The sequence below is a fragment of the Psittacula echo genome (assembly GCF_963264785.1).
Source record: "Psittacula echo genome assembly, chromosome: 16".
NCBI lineage: Eukaryota > Metazoa > Chordata > Aves > Psittaciformes > Psittacidae > Psittacula > Psittacula echo.
The window spans coordinates 9,687,439-9,701,930 of record NC_137752.1 but is presented as its reverse complement, the minus strand read 5'-3'; the positions used below and the strand labels follow the sequence as shown (position 1 = coordinate 9,701,930).

The 14,492-nt window shown below is 50.3% G+C and overlaps 1 protein-coding gene across 2 annotated transcripts in view; it reads left to right on the top strand.

The window, feature by feature from the left end:
- Positions 1 to 12,746, top strand: part of EHMT1 (euchromatic histone lysine methyltransferase 1) — a 59,939-nt gene extending 47,193 nt beyond the window's left edge. For both annotated transcript variants that reach the window (XM_080630483.1, XM_080630482.1), the window contains 5 exons: positions 131 to 246; positions 2,957 to 3,043; positions 7,097 to 7,175; positions 10,345 to 10,520; positions 11,282 to 12,746. In XM_080630483.1, coding sequence (XP_080486609.1) covers positions 131 to 246; positions 2,957 to 3,043; positions 7,097 to 7,175; positions 10,345 to 10,520; positions 11,282 to 11,465 — 642 coding nt within the window. In that variant the 3' untranslated portion in view covers positions 11,466 to 12,746. The remainder of the gene's footprint in view (positions 1 to 130; positions 247 to 2,956; positions 3,044 to 7,096; positions 7,176 to 10,344; positions 10,521 to 11,281) is intronic.
- The last annotated feature ends 1,746 nt before the right edge of the window (positions 12,747 to 14,492 follow it).

Here is a 14,492-nt window from a genome sequence, read left to right as displayed (position 1 = left end):
GGCATGCTCCACCTCGAGGTTCTTTGGCCTGCTTTGACACTTGGGGGATTTCTGCCCTTGGCCTGCCCCTGGTTTGGAGGGGTGGCAGGAATGAACAACTAACCCAGTCTGGAATGCCTCTCCTCTTCAGGATGGCCGACTCCTGCCGGAATTCAACATGGCTGAGCCGCCGCTGATCTTCGAGTGCAATCACGCATGCTCGTGCTGGAGAACCTGTAGGAACCGGGTGGTGCAGAATGGGCTCAGGTGAGAAGGAGGATCCAAACACAGCTTATCTTGGCAAGACCAACACCAAACCTGTGAGCTTTCTGGCTCTCTAGTCTCAGCTCACCCATACACCCACGAAAACCCCAGGACTTCCTGAGGTGAGGCAGAAGTTGGGGCAGGTGCCACCATACAGTGGTGGGATGCATGTGGATTCCTGTGTGCTGCCGGTGGGAATGAAGCAGCAGCAGGTTGTTGAGCTCAGTTAATATTTATACCCTGCCCTTGTTGCTGTCATGTTGAAAATGTGGTGTTCTTTCATCAGCCTGACCATAAAACATGGAAATGACTTGTGGCTTTGGTTGAGCAGCCTAGATGTGACTTCTCAGGTGGGGAGATGTGTGAAGAAAATAACAGCAGCAGGAACTGCAAAGCCTTAATTTAGAAGAACTTGTAAATTAGCAGTCTATATTTAATGCCTTTGAACTGCAAGAGGGGAGATTTAGATTAGACATTCTTCCCTGTGTGGGTGGTGAAGCCTTGGTGCAGGGTGCCCAGAGAAGCTGTGGCTGCCCCATCCCTGGCAGTGTTCAAGGCCAGGTTGGACACAGGGGCTTGGAGCAAGCTGCTCCAGTGGAAGGGGTCCCTGCCCGTGGCAGGGGTTGGAGCTGGAGGAGCTTTAAGATCCCTTCCAACCCAAAACAGTCTGGCATTCTGGGATTCTATATTATGTAGGCCGGCATGCCCAGATTTGGCTACTCAAAAGTTCCAGCTGTTGGCCTGACTCCCCATGATCGATACCTGACTAACCCATTGGCCTCAGTGCTGCAGATCAGCCGCTATCTTTTTGGTGCCAAACTAAAAGTGTCAATGTTGAGTTTTGGACCTCTGCTATGGAGAAGTTTGCCACTGCACTAAGTCCAAAGGAATCCCACTGGGAAAAAGACTTTTGCAAAGTTTTTGTGGTGCTGACAACACTTTTATCCTCAAGCCTTGTAGTTTGAATGACATTTTGCAGTATTCAAAACAAGTAAGGAAGAAGCTGGCTGTGTTTCCACAGAGCTTTATCTGTTCTGGCTTTCCCTGCTGAGCTCCAGAGCTCCGGTGTCTCTGTGGGTGTTGATTGAGGAGCTGTACACCTAGAGCTGTTGCTGTTGTATTTTTGCCTTGCCAAAGTGTTTTCTGAAAGCCAAGAAGTGTTGGAAACCCAACCAGGAGCCTGGGAGAGCGGCTGTGTTGGGAAGCCTGCGGTCAGGTGCTTGGCAGAGCTGTGCTTGAGGTCCCTGGGAAGGAAACCTCCTGCATTTGGGCTGCAGCGTGACACATGGGTGTTCCCGCTCCATTTCAGTGCTTCCTTGATCAGATTTGCTCCGAATTAACTCCGCTCAGCAGCACACACGTTTCCATCTGGCAGCGTGACCTGGCTTAGCTGGGAAGTTGGGATCTGAGCCCTGGTCTCACTGCTGCCTGTGTCATCCCCAACAGCAGAGCCTGAACCTGAGCTTGGTGCTGTGCTGTGATGGATGATGCAAAACATGGGGGAGCTTCCTCAAGCCTGAAATAGTGTTAAAACCACTCTTGAGAGTGATCATTCTCATGAAGTCATGTTTTGCCGTGGTGAAGGCTTCAGGAGCTGGGAGCAAATACAAGAAAATGCACAGCTCCTGGTTTGAGCTGATGGTGGTGCCAAGAGGGAGTGCTGGGGAAGAGAAGTACTGGGAAAAGCAACAGGGTGAAGTTAAGGTGAACATTGGATTTCTCTTTATTCCGATAACAGCGGTGCTGAGAGTGGGTTTTGGTTCCCTTGGGACAGCACGAGCCTTCCCTAGCCCTGGAAACTGTTCATCCTGCACTTAACTCAAGTTCTGGCAGAGCAGGAGGCACAGTGACTTACAAGATTGTTTCTCTGCCTATGAACTCCATCAGTAAAATTCCATAGAGCAGCAATTACACCAAGAAGTTTCAAGTTGCAGCGTTTCTTCCTTGTCTTTCAGCCAGGGAGCTGGATATGATGGAGCTGCTAAATGCACTGGCCTCTACAGAGGGCAAAGGGATCAGAGCACTTAAGGTGTTCTTAATTCACCATAAGCTCCCTGCCTTCCCCTGCAGCACCCTCCCTGCAGAGCTACACTGCCTTAAGTCCCCGTCCACCTTCCTGGCCTTCTCCTGAGTGTGTGGAAGGAAAAAGAAATGCTGGTGGTGAGAGTCTGGTATCCTACATGTCAGTCGTCAGTGGTGTAACCACATAGAGCATCCACTCCCATACCCTCCTCCCCAGTCCTGAGGGCTGCAGCTGGGCAGGGAGAAAGGGGTGATGGATACCCATCCCTTGTCCCCAGGCAGTTTCCATCATAGAATCCCAGCCTGGTTTGGGTTGGAAGGGACCTTAAAGCTCCTCCAGCTCCAACCCCTGCCACGGGCAGGGACCCCTTCCACTAGAGCAGCTTGCTCCAAGCCCCTGTGTCCAACCTGGCCTTGAACACTGCCAGGGATGGGGCAGCCACAGCTTCTCTGGGTTACCAGTGTCTCACCACAATCCTAGTGAAGAATTATCTGCCCACGTGCTCAGAGCAGTGGTGGGAGTGGAGCGTTCCCTCAGTGGTGCCAGTGTGAGAACTGGGGCTTGAGGATCAAAATCAGCTTTGAGTTTGTGGTCGTGGAAGGTTGCTGCCTTTTTGCTTATCCCTCTATAAAAGTTCATCATCTTTCTGTGCAGTGCTACTATTAATGTGGCTTCTTTTTCTCTTTCCAGGACTCGATTGCAGCTTTATCGGACACAAAAGATGGGCTGGGGTGTGCGAACGATGCAGGACATTCCTCTGGGAACCTTTGTGTGCGAGTAAGTTCTTCAGCTTTCAGTAGCTCCCACAAGCCCATTGCTTCCTGAGGTGGTTTGCTGCTCTTTAAGGAGAGGTTTTCACACCAGTCAAACTGGCATTGGGCCGTCAGCCGATTTGAATGGAGTTTCCTGACTCCATTCCTGCTCTGTTTGTCCTTTTCCTTATAGTGTGGAGCTTTCTCAACCCCTCGCTGACTCAATGGGATCTGTGCTGAGCTCTTTCCCCTCTGAAACACAAGTGGTGAGGGGAGAATGCATTTGAGTTGGGCTGCACATGTGCTCACCTCACGTGTTCGCTGTGGCTAAGGGGACACTTCAGGCCAAGGCAGTTGGGAACAACTTCTTTCTAGGGGATCTTTTTCTGTTTCAATACTGACTTCTCAAGAGGTTTTCCAGTGTCACAGCTCTGGCTTTGGTCTTATTCAACAAACAGTAAAGCACTTGGTGTTAAGCATGTGTCAGCTCTGATTCATTAAAGTATTTAAGAACAAAAATGTTTCAGATGTATGTCAAGGGAAAAAAACTGCCATTGAGCCCCACAGTTTTCAGGCTTTAAAGTGCTATATGTGCTTTATAGATGTTCTGGGAAGTGTTTTCTTCATTGCAATGCTACAGTGAGTTAACACCTTCCAAAGAAGGCTGAACTCGTGGCCTTCATGGAAATAGGTCCTAGGGTTTTCTAGAAGTAATTATTGATGTTTTATAGAATTGGGGCAGGGGATTGAGGAAGATCATTGTAGAATTTAGTCAGTTCTGCAGTGAATTGGCCAAGTATTTCTTGCATGTTTGGAGCTGCCAGATGAGAACATGTTTTGTGCAGAAGTAAAGCGTAAAACTGCTGTTTGTGGGGAGTGTCCCAAGTCTGTCTTCAGGTGGGGCTTTCTGTCATGTACCAGAGATCCCAGTGTCCTGGTTTTCAGCATCCAGAGATGAGCCAGCGCTTGCAAGTGAACTGCTCCCAAAGAGGAAAGGCAGCAACTTTACCAAATCCTACTGGAATGTTAAACACACAAGAGGTATTGGCAGTGGTGAACTGGCAGCCCAGGGAAACAGGGCAGCCCTGACAGTGTAATGAACACAGACAGGCGCGTTGTGGAGCGCATCATTGCTGATGGGGTGCAGATACCATGACCATGCTTAACTCTTCCCTTCACGCTTGCCAGGAGCTGCTGACACTATCTTCATCGTTATCTAAATAAGCTGCATACTAAAAAGCTGAGCTAATTTGTGTCTTCCCCATGCACGTTCCTCCTTATCTCCATCGCTCTCACACACACACAGTATTTACTCAACTCACCAACACGCAGTCCTCCTCTCCTCCTCCAGCTGCACTGATGTCCTTCCTGTAGTTCTTCATGGGCAACCTAGAGACTTGGTTTCTTTTTTCCGTCATCTCTGGCAAAGAAGCTCCTGTGCCAGAGGTGTTTGGGGGTTGCTTGCACGCAGCAGCTCCTGGGATCAGCTCCTGTGGAAGAGGATTTTGCATTGAAAGTCTGGATTAGAGCCCTGAGCAGCTAGTGGCTTCATACAGCAGTTCTTCCTCTGCTTGGGAAGGATGATAATTGTATTGGTGTAAGGATGACTTTATTCTATGATTTTTCACATTTGCCTGCATGGGGAGCAGGTCTGGAATAGTTCTTACAACACTTTCATTTTGCAAAGCTCTGCCAGTCCTGACTGTGTCTGTGTGTAAATGCGTTTTTTATGCACAGGGAGCATTTCAGCCTGGTTTGTGCTTTAGAAACCTTTCAACTTTTCTCTGTAATCACTCCAGCAATAGTTTCCCTTTCTGTTTCTGCTTCTGGGCTGTTCCAAACTGGTTTGTGTTGGAAGGGACCTCAAAGCTCATCTGGTTCCAACCCCTGCCACAGACAGGGACACCTTCCACTAGAGCAGCTCCAAAGCCCCTCTCCAGGTTTCCTGCAGCCCCTTTAGGCACTGGAGCTGCTCTAAGGTCTCCCCTTAAGGAGCCTTCTCTTCTCCAGGCTGACCCAGCCCAGCTCTCTCAGCCTGGCTCCAGAGCAGAGAGGCTGTGAATTAGTGGGGTGCAGAAAGTGTAAGAGGCTTGTGAGGATCTAGTCTGTTGCTTTCTGTGCATGCTCCTTATGTGGTTTCATTTCTGTATGAAAGAGTGATGCTTTAATAAGATACCATCTGCACTGAGCCAGGTATTTTAGCCACTCCTTCAGCCAGAGAGAGCCCCAAGTGTCTCATTTTCCACACTGCATGGAAAAGCCTGGAGCCTGTGCTGGGACCTTCTTGTTGCTCTTGATTTTTTGCATGGAGTGAGCTGTGGTCTTGCAGTGATGAGCGGCAGGGTAAAGCTCAGGTGTAGTTACTTGCCAGCACCATGCTCAATGTCTTGCTGAGAAAAAGGATGTTGGCTTGATTTTGGGAGTTCTTAAAGGAAGGGACTGGAGCTCTTACTCTTTTATTGTGTAGGAACATGTGCCTCTTGCACATCCCTCCCTAACTTTCGATCTGGGAAATAAAGAAACTGTTTGTATTTGTAAGCAGTCCTGGAAAGGAAATGAATTACAGGAATAGTCTTTAAAGGAACATCAACGGTTTCCGTTTCGATTGTGGTTTTTAGTTTCACTGAGTTGTAAACCTGGATTAGCGGTCCCTGAGCAGAGCGCTCTCCATGCAGCATTATTCAGCTGTTTCTGCTGGCTACTGTGCCATGCTACAGCAATTCCTCTCTGGTCATCATCTTCCTATTGCTTTAGGTCACCACTGAGCGTGTGATTTCCAGTAGTGCTTCATAAATTTCAAGATGTAGTGGGGCAAAGAGGAGGATCACACACAGCGACAGCCTCCTGCTCTGACCGGATCCCTCAGATTTGGGAATTGCAGCCGGATGATCCCTTGTCATGGAATGGGTCCTCTCCAGGTTGATGTTTTGTGGCTCTCCTCTGTCCCAGCCTTGCAGTTAAATGCTGCCTCGAGCCGGGGGAGGAATGGATACAGTTGGTTAACACTTGGAAATGCCTTGGGAGCTGCAGAGGAATGCTGGGATAATGGATGCTGATCGTGGAATAATGTTGATGCTGCAAAATAGTCATTTACTTGTATTGTGAATCCTTTGCTTATAATTAGTTAGCATTGCAGTGCAGGCCAGGAAGAGTTAGATACTGCGGTGCTGTTGCTGCTTTCTTGTATCCTCCCTCTGGCTCTGTACCTCTCATCTTGTGTCTCTTACTTCGATTGCAAGCAGGTCAAGGCAGGAACCTTGACAGTCCAAAACTGCTTATGATGGAGACAGGGAGACAAATGTGGGAACACCAGTGCAGTGGGGACTCCTGCACAAGGGGGTTTGCAGCAAAACCACTGTCTGTCTGGGGTGTGGACAGTGGTGGGTGTATTTAGTTCTTCTCAGCACGCCAGGCCAAGCAGCACATGCATTGTGATGCTCAGAGGACATGGTTGTAATCTGCCTTGCACCTAGTTTCACAACAGGGTGGTTGTTAATGGACCACAGTTATGATTTATTCTCGTTTGAGAGGGATAGAGAAAGAAGCTGGGATCCTGCCAGGTTAGGTTAGACCTAAGACTTCAAAACCAAACCTTTATAAGGTATGTAGCCTATGTAATCAGTCAAAATACCCTGGAAAATGCAGGAGGGACAGACACAACCATTTTGCTTTGGGACGTAAACAGCACAAGCACTGCAATGGTGTACAAGAGAGCCAGGACATGAGTCTGAACAGAAGGAGAATTGCATTAATGTGTTGATCCTGGCCAACAAAGAGATCTGCAGAAGGAAACACATTCCTCAGAGGAAAAGTAAATTTTATTGGAAGTAAGACTCCAGTTTTAATATTGAAAGTGTTGCCCTGAAAAGATGGACTTTGGAGCAAGATTTTAGTTGCTGTAAGCTGGCAAAGCTCAGTTTGCCTGGGTGGCTCTGAGATGTCCTGCACTGTGAGGCTGGGGGTTGCCACCTGTGGCTGGGCTGTATCTCTTTCTTTCCCTCTTCTCAGAAAGAGAAGTTTAAACCCAAACATACGATTGCATGAGCATCTTATCTCTGCCTTCCCTGTTTGTCTGCAGGTACGTTGGTGAGCTGATATCTGACTCAGAGGCAGATGTCCGTGAAGAGGACTCCTACCTCTTCGACCTTGACAACAAGGTACTGTATCTGAAGGTGTCTAATGAGACAAACCCAAGGTCTTGCCTCTCCATAAGAGCAAAGAGAGTATTTGTCTTCATCTTGACACACAGCAAAGAGCAGAGCCATGAAATATAGAGGGGTTGAGATAAGGCTTAGGGCTTGTTAAAGCAATGCTGGGCTAGCATGGTGTGTGCTGCCCACACCGGTTTTGATGCAAGATGCTCTTCTGTCAAAACTGTTCAGGTATCCTGTGTTGAGTTGTTCAGTTTTTGATACTCAGTGTGTGTACACAGACTTGTGGTCCTGACTGACAGCTTTGTGAGTTCTTCATAAAAAGATGAGTTGGAAGACTGAAAAAGCAGGCCTGGTTCACTCAAAAGGGATCCATCAGATACCCTAGCAGGGGCTGGAGGCTAGTTCTGCTGTTAGTTACCCTGTGCTGCTCTGTGGAGAGCTGTCTCAGAGCAGAAACCCTGCTTTGAAAAGTGCCATCTAAAGTTTCTTATCAAAGCCATCACTTCAGACTTTGCTTGGGAAAGGAGGAGAGAGGTGAGCTGGGGACTCAGAGGAGTGCGGTGGCTTCCAAGATGTCTTCTTTCTGTCATCAGCTAATGACAAAGAAGCTTTGCTTTACTTTTTTGCCTGTTTTTCTTTTTAAAGCAACACACACTGAACTGGAAGAAGACAAGTGATGAGTGTTGTAGACAGTCTGAAAACAGCAGGGTCAAACTGTGATTATGAAGTTGAAAATCACCAAGGACTTCAGCCTGGTTTGTGCCTTTAGAGTAGGAGCCCACCTGGGCCTCGCCTGGCCTTTGAGTCGGCCCCTGGCTGGCTGCCTTGATGGAGAACCTCTGGGTTTGCTCTTAGGAAGCCTTCAGGAAGCAAAGAGGAAGACCCAAGGCACAAGCATTGTCTTTTTTCAAGGTGTCTGAGGCCTGGGGAGCACCACTTGTGACTCCATTCACCCCCACTCTTCGAGCCTGGCCATCCAGGCAGCTTTTTACCCAGTGATCAGTGCACCCATCCAAGCCATGAGCAACCAGTTTCTCCAGGAGAATGCTGTGGGAAATGGTGTCAAAGGCTTCACTAGAGTCAGGTAGACAATACCCACAGCCTTTCCCTTATCCACTAGGTGGGTCACCTCAGAATCCACTAAGTGAGTCATAGGAGATCAGGTCAGGCAAGCAGGACCTGCCTTTCATAAACCCATGCTGTCTGGGCTTAGTCACCTGGTCATCCTGTACGCACAGCATGATGGCACTCAGGATGATCTGCTCCGTAATCTTCCTCAGCACTGAGGTCAGACTGACATCTGTAGTTCCCTGGATCCTCCTTCCGGCCCTTCCTGTAGATAGGCATCACACTTGGTGATCTCCAGTCAACCAGGACCTCCCCAGTGAGCCAGGACTGCTGAGAAATGATGGAAATGCCTTGGTGAGCACTTCCACCAGCTCCTTTAGCACGCTTGAGTGGATCCCATCCATTCCCATAGACCTGTGTGTGTCTAAGTGGCATAGCAGGTTGCTGACCATTCCTCTTTGGATTATGGGGGCTTCATTCTGCTCCCTGTCTCTGTCTTTCAGCTTAGGGGGCTGGATACCCAAGAACAACTGGTCTTGCTATTAAAGACTGAGGCAGAAAAGACATTAGGTACCTCAACCTTTTTCTCATCTTTTGTCACTATGTTTCCCTCACGTGCAATAAAGGATGGAGATTCTCCTTGGCCCTCCTTTTGTTGCTAATATATTTATAGTATCATTTTTAATTGTCTTTCGCAGCAGTAGCCAGATTAAGTTCTAGTTGGGCCTTGACCCTTCAGATTTTCTCCCCATACCCTCACGGCAAGGTGGGAAGCACTTTGCTTTCGGACTCTTCCTCCTCAGCAGCTTCACAGTGAGGACTCTGCCTGGGTCAGACAAGGCAGCAGAATCCTTCCTCAAGAAGCACATCCTGACTTGCATGGTGGAAAGCCCAGATCTTTCCAGACGGGCACTAGATGTGGTAGTGGGTGATGTTGCCCTCACCAGCCAAGGCATTTCCATGGAGGAAAGTGAGGGGATGATGGGAATTACTGATTGCAACACGAAATAACAGTGTGTGTGTTACAGGACCATGTGGGGTGATGCCTCCCCAGCTGCTGGGACACCTTCCCTGGGTTCCTGCCCCAGTGGGGTGGTGTGATCTGGCACCACTTGTCCATTAACAGTGGTGAGGTGCTTGCTCAAAAGGGAGCTTGAGCACGGCTAATGGAGCCTTTTGCTTTTGGCCTCTTTGCAACTGAAATTAGCTCCTGTAATTAAAGTCTCTGCCTTGCACAGTCATTCTCTGCTGGAATAAAAAAGCCCTGAGGGAGGTTCTTTTCAAGGAAAACAAAATATTACTGCTCTCTGGAAAGGGAATTTCTCTGTTCTCCCTTGCACTTTTATCTGCAAAACCCTGTGTTTTCTTGAGGCTCTGGCTTTGTGTTTCCTCACTGTCATGTTCAATTAGAGGACAGAACAGATGCTATTCCCCTATCCAGCAGCTTGTACCCGTAAGGTGTTTGTCTGCATCAGGCATCGATCCCACCATGCTGAGCTGGTGCTTTACCTGAGCAGGATGGAGAGAGCCGATGGGCCAGGCAGTGGCAGGAGCATTGGGCTGGTGTGGGCAGAGGGCTGTGCAAGAAACTGGGGGTTCAGGGTACTGTTGGATCTAAAAGTGTGTGTTTAGTCCTTTTAAACCTGCAGTGCACACCCTGCCCTGGTTGCTCTTCTTGAAGCTCTGCAGAGTATTGGTGGAATGACCAATAGTTTGGTCAATTGTTTTATTTTAACAAGTAGCAGTAATCACAGAACCATGGAGTCATGGAATGGTTTGGGTTGGAACGGGCATTAAAGCTCATCCAGCTCCAACCCCTGCCACGGGCAGGGACACCTTCCACTGGAGCAGCTTGCTCCAAGCCCCTGTGTCCAACCTGGCCTTGAACACTGCCAGGGATGGGGCAGCCACAGCTTCTCTGGGCACCCTGGGCCAGCGCCTCAGCACCCTCACAGGGAAGAGCTTCTGCCTAAGAGCTCATCTCAGTCTCCCCTCTGGCAGGTTAAAGCCATTCCCCTTGGCCTGTCCCTGCAGGTCCTTGTAAAAAATGCACTGATACTAAACCCAGCCTCACCTCATGGCTACTGACACATTTCTCCCCTAGGATGGAGAGGTGTACTGCATCGATGCCCGTTTCTATGGCAACATCAGCCGCTTTATCAACCACCTCTGTGAGCCAAACCTCATCCCCGTGCGAGTGTTCATGTCGCACCAGGACCTCCGCTTTCCCAGGATCGCCTTCTTCAGCACGAGGCACATAGAAGCTGGAGAAGAAATCGGGTAAGTGCTGTCCTGGGGCTGCCACTGCCTTGCTGTGGGGAGGATGGAGTGTGGTGGAATGAAAGCAGTGCTGCTCCTGAGCAGGGTCACAGAACTGTAGACTCAGCCAGGTTGGAGAAGCCCTTTAAGCTCATCCAGTCCAACCATTCCCCAGCACTGCCAAGGCCACCACTAACCCATGGCACTGAGGCCTCGTCTCCACGCTGTGTGAACACTTGCAGGGACGGTGCCTGCAGCCCTGCCCTGGGCAGCCTGTTCCAATGCCTGAGCACCCTCTGGGGCAGGAATTGTCCCTCAGCTCCATCTAAACCTGCCCTGGTGCAGCTTGAGGCCGGTTCCTCTTGTCCCATCCCTTGTTCCTTGGGAGCAGAGCCCAGCCCCTCCTGGCTCCATCCTCCTGTCAGGCAGTTGCAGGGAGCGATCAGGTCCCCCCTGAGCCTTCTCTTCTCCAGACTGAACCCCCCAGGTCCCTCAGCCGTTCCCCATCACACTGTGCTCCAGGCCCTGCACCAGCTCCAGTGCCCTTCTCTGGCCCCGCTCCAGCACCTCAATGTCTTTCTTGTAGTGAGGAGCCCAGAACTGAACACAAGATCACTCCATCCCTTCAGTCCCAAGGGATCCCACAAGCACACTCCATCCCCTGGAACATTCCAAACCCCCAGCCCTGAGGATTGCCAACCCTGGCCTCTGGCTCCAGTGCTCTCCTTTGCTCCTGTGTGCTGGTGCTTTGCAGTGACCCCATCTCTGTCTCTCTCTTGCAGCTTTGACTACGGAGACAGGTTCTGGGACATCAAAGGCAAATTCTTCAGCTGTCAGTGCGGTTCACCCAAGTGCAAACACTCGAGCTCAGCGCTGGCCCAGCGGCAGGCGAGCACCTCGTCCCAGGACACGCAGGAAAACGGGCTCCCCGACACCAGCTCTGCCACAGCAGCCGGCCCCTTTTGAGGCTCCGCTCCCCAGAGACTGACTCCTTTTAACCCCATAGATTCACAAACTGTCTGAATTTCCATTTAAAGAGAAAAAAAATGAAAAAACACACACAAAAAAAGCCCTCTCCAGGAAAGCCAAGAGTTCGTGACGCTTAGGGCTGTGCCACCGACTGTTACTTGAGGAATAAGTATAAGCAAACCCCGCCTCTGTGATGATGTTCTCCCCTCCCTGGGCCTGCAAAGCTGCTGGGTTTCACAGTGTGGAGGGGTGGCTGGTGCAGTTTTCTTCTCCATGCAAACTGTCCTGGCCTCCTCCTCTTAGTGTGCTCTTAAGTGTTGTCCAGGGGAGAGCCTCCCATCCTCGGAATGTTCATTGAATGGATCGCTCATGCCAAGTCATCTCCAGTTCACTTGGAATAAACTTTGAGTACTTGATGGGACTTTGTTGCTAAGCAGAGGGAGGGAGGTGCTGGCGTTCGGATGCTTGGCACAGCCCCGAGGCAGGTTCTGCTGGTTGGCTTTTGTTGGTTTGTTTGGTTTTTTGGTTGGTTGGTTGTTTCTAATCATGGATTTCTCCCACATCTCACAGGACGTTGTGGTGGGGCCTTTCCTTAGGAGCTAGAGGGCATTTCTAACAAATACCCTCCTTGTTCCCAAATCCACCGACTTCTTTCTCTTCCGATGAGAGGAAACCTGTGCTCCTCACAATCCCTTTGGTCCCTGGCTCTCCCTGAGCCAACCAGAGATGCTTCCCCGGAGCCTGGGCTCCCTTTGGGCTTTCTCCATCAGGAACCAGCTCTCGTCCGCACCACTGGGCCCTGTTACCGTCTCCACGGAAGGATTCCCCTCGCCCCGTCGCATGAGGTGTTGTAGAGAGGGAAGGTCGAAGGGGATCGTACAAGACACTAAACTTCTGCAGCAATTCAGGTTTTTCCTTGTTTTTATAAACACGAAGTGAATGATAAACGTATTCTAGAGGACCTCGACCCGCGGCCGCCGCTGGGGCGAAGAGCAGGCGAGGACATCCCGGATGCCGCCAGCTCGTCTGTTCCCATCCCTTTCCTCAACGCTGGGCACCTTCAATTCATTTTTAAGCCACACGCTCTGAGGTTCCAAGAAACCGAGTTCTTTTTTACCAGGACACTGGGGACTGGCGTTAAAAAACTACAACCACAAAATAACAAAAACCCATGAAAAAGAAAAGAAACCCCAAGAACACCCCACAAAAAAACCAAAACGACAACAAAGAGAAACCACACAACAAAACGGTGCTGATTCTGGTGTGATTTTTGCTCACCACGTGAATATAAACTTATCAATTGTATAAAAAGAACAAAGTGATTTTAGTATAAAACTGCAGGAAAAGAAAAAACAAACCTTTTTTAAATGGTTAGTATTGTAGTGTGAATAAAATTTGCCATCACCTTTTGTGTGGTGGCTGCGCAGGTCATGACCTTCAGTTTTGTTCTGTTTTGTTTCTGTTTTTTGCATATATCTTTAAATACTGTAATTAGGGCAGTACCAGTTTCTTTTGTTCATCTCTCCTAGAACATTCATAATGCCGTCATGTTTATTATTATTATTTGCGGTTGCTGTTTCGGCCGTCGCAGGAGCGCTCTTTTGGCTCCGCTCATTTTTCTTGTTCTGTTTTCAACGAAATCAATAAAAAAAAAGAAAAAAAAAAGGAAAAAAAAAGAAAAAAAAAAAGGTGTTTTAAAAGGATTTGGGGGTTTTCGCGTGCAGGGCCTGGGGCTGGCGCCATCCGAGGGCTTGGAAGCGAAAGAAGGAGTTAAACCCCCAGCCCTGCGGACTTTCAAGTGGGAAGAAGCAGCCTGAGCATTGCTTTGAGGTATGGGGGAAGCTGAGTTTTATGTGTTGTGTGGAATACAACAGGAATCCCAGCCTGGTTTGTGTTGGAAGGGACCTCAAAGCTCCTCCAGCTCCAACCCCTGCCACGGGCAGGGACACCTTCCACTGGAGCAGCTTGCTCCAAGCCCCTGTGTCCAACCTGGCCTTGAACACTGCCAGGGATGGGGCAGCCACAGCTTCTCTGGGCACCCTGTGCCAGTGCCTCAGCACCCTCACAGGGAAGAGCTTCTGCCTAAGAGCTCATCTCAGTCTCCCCTCTGGCAGGTTAAAGCCATTCCCCTTGTCCTGTCCCTACAGGCCCTTGTCCCAAGCCCCTCTCCAGGTTTCCTGCAGCCCCTTTAGGCACTGGAGCTGCTCTCAGGTCTCCCCTTCAGGAGCCTTCTCTTCTCCAGGCTGCCCCAGCCCAGCTCTCTCAGCCTGGCTCCAGAGCAGAGCTGCTCCAGCTCCAACTGTCTTAACATTGTTCCATTTGGGAGCGCAGCCCCTGCTTGTGAGGAAACCCTGGGATGTTCCCTGTGCTGGGAAGCGGTGTTGGGAGGCACTGCGGGGCTCTGCGGCTGTTGGGCTGTTGGTGTTGGGGTGCTGTGGGGAAGTGGTGCCGGGAGGTCCCCCCAAGCCCTGTGGTTCCAGAGTTCCAGACATGGGCAGGGGCTGCCAAGGCCGCAGGGCTGAGCACAGCCAGCACATGCCCTCCCTGCTGACCTGGTCGGGAACAGGACAGAGCTCTGGGTCACTGCCGGGCAATAGCTCATAGAAACAGCAGGAGAAGCCCAGCCTGATGCCAGCAGGCACGGGAGGAGCAGGGATGGGTCTGGCCACATCCTCGCACCTCTTGCCCACCTCTCGTCACCCAGTGCTGTCCCTCATCATCGCCCCTCCTCATCCTCGCTCACCTCAGGCTTGAGGTCAATCAAACGGGGTGTCTGGAGGCTGGGTTGGTTTGATGGGACAGGGCAGGGCTGCAGGCACCGTCCCTGCAAGTGTTCACACACCGTGGGGACGAGGCCTCAGTGCCATGGGTTAGGGGTGGCCTTGGCACTGCTGGGCAATGGTTGGACTGGATGAGCTTAAAGGGCTTCTCCAACCTCTATTCTATGACTCTCTGTCGAGTTTTCTGCTGGAATTGCATTGGGTGCCATTGGAATGAGCCAGCACTGTCAGGGAAAGCGAGCAG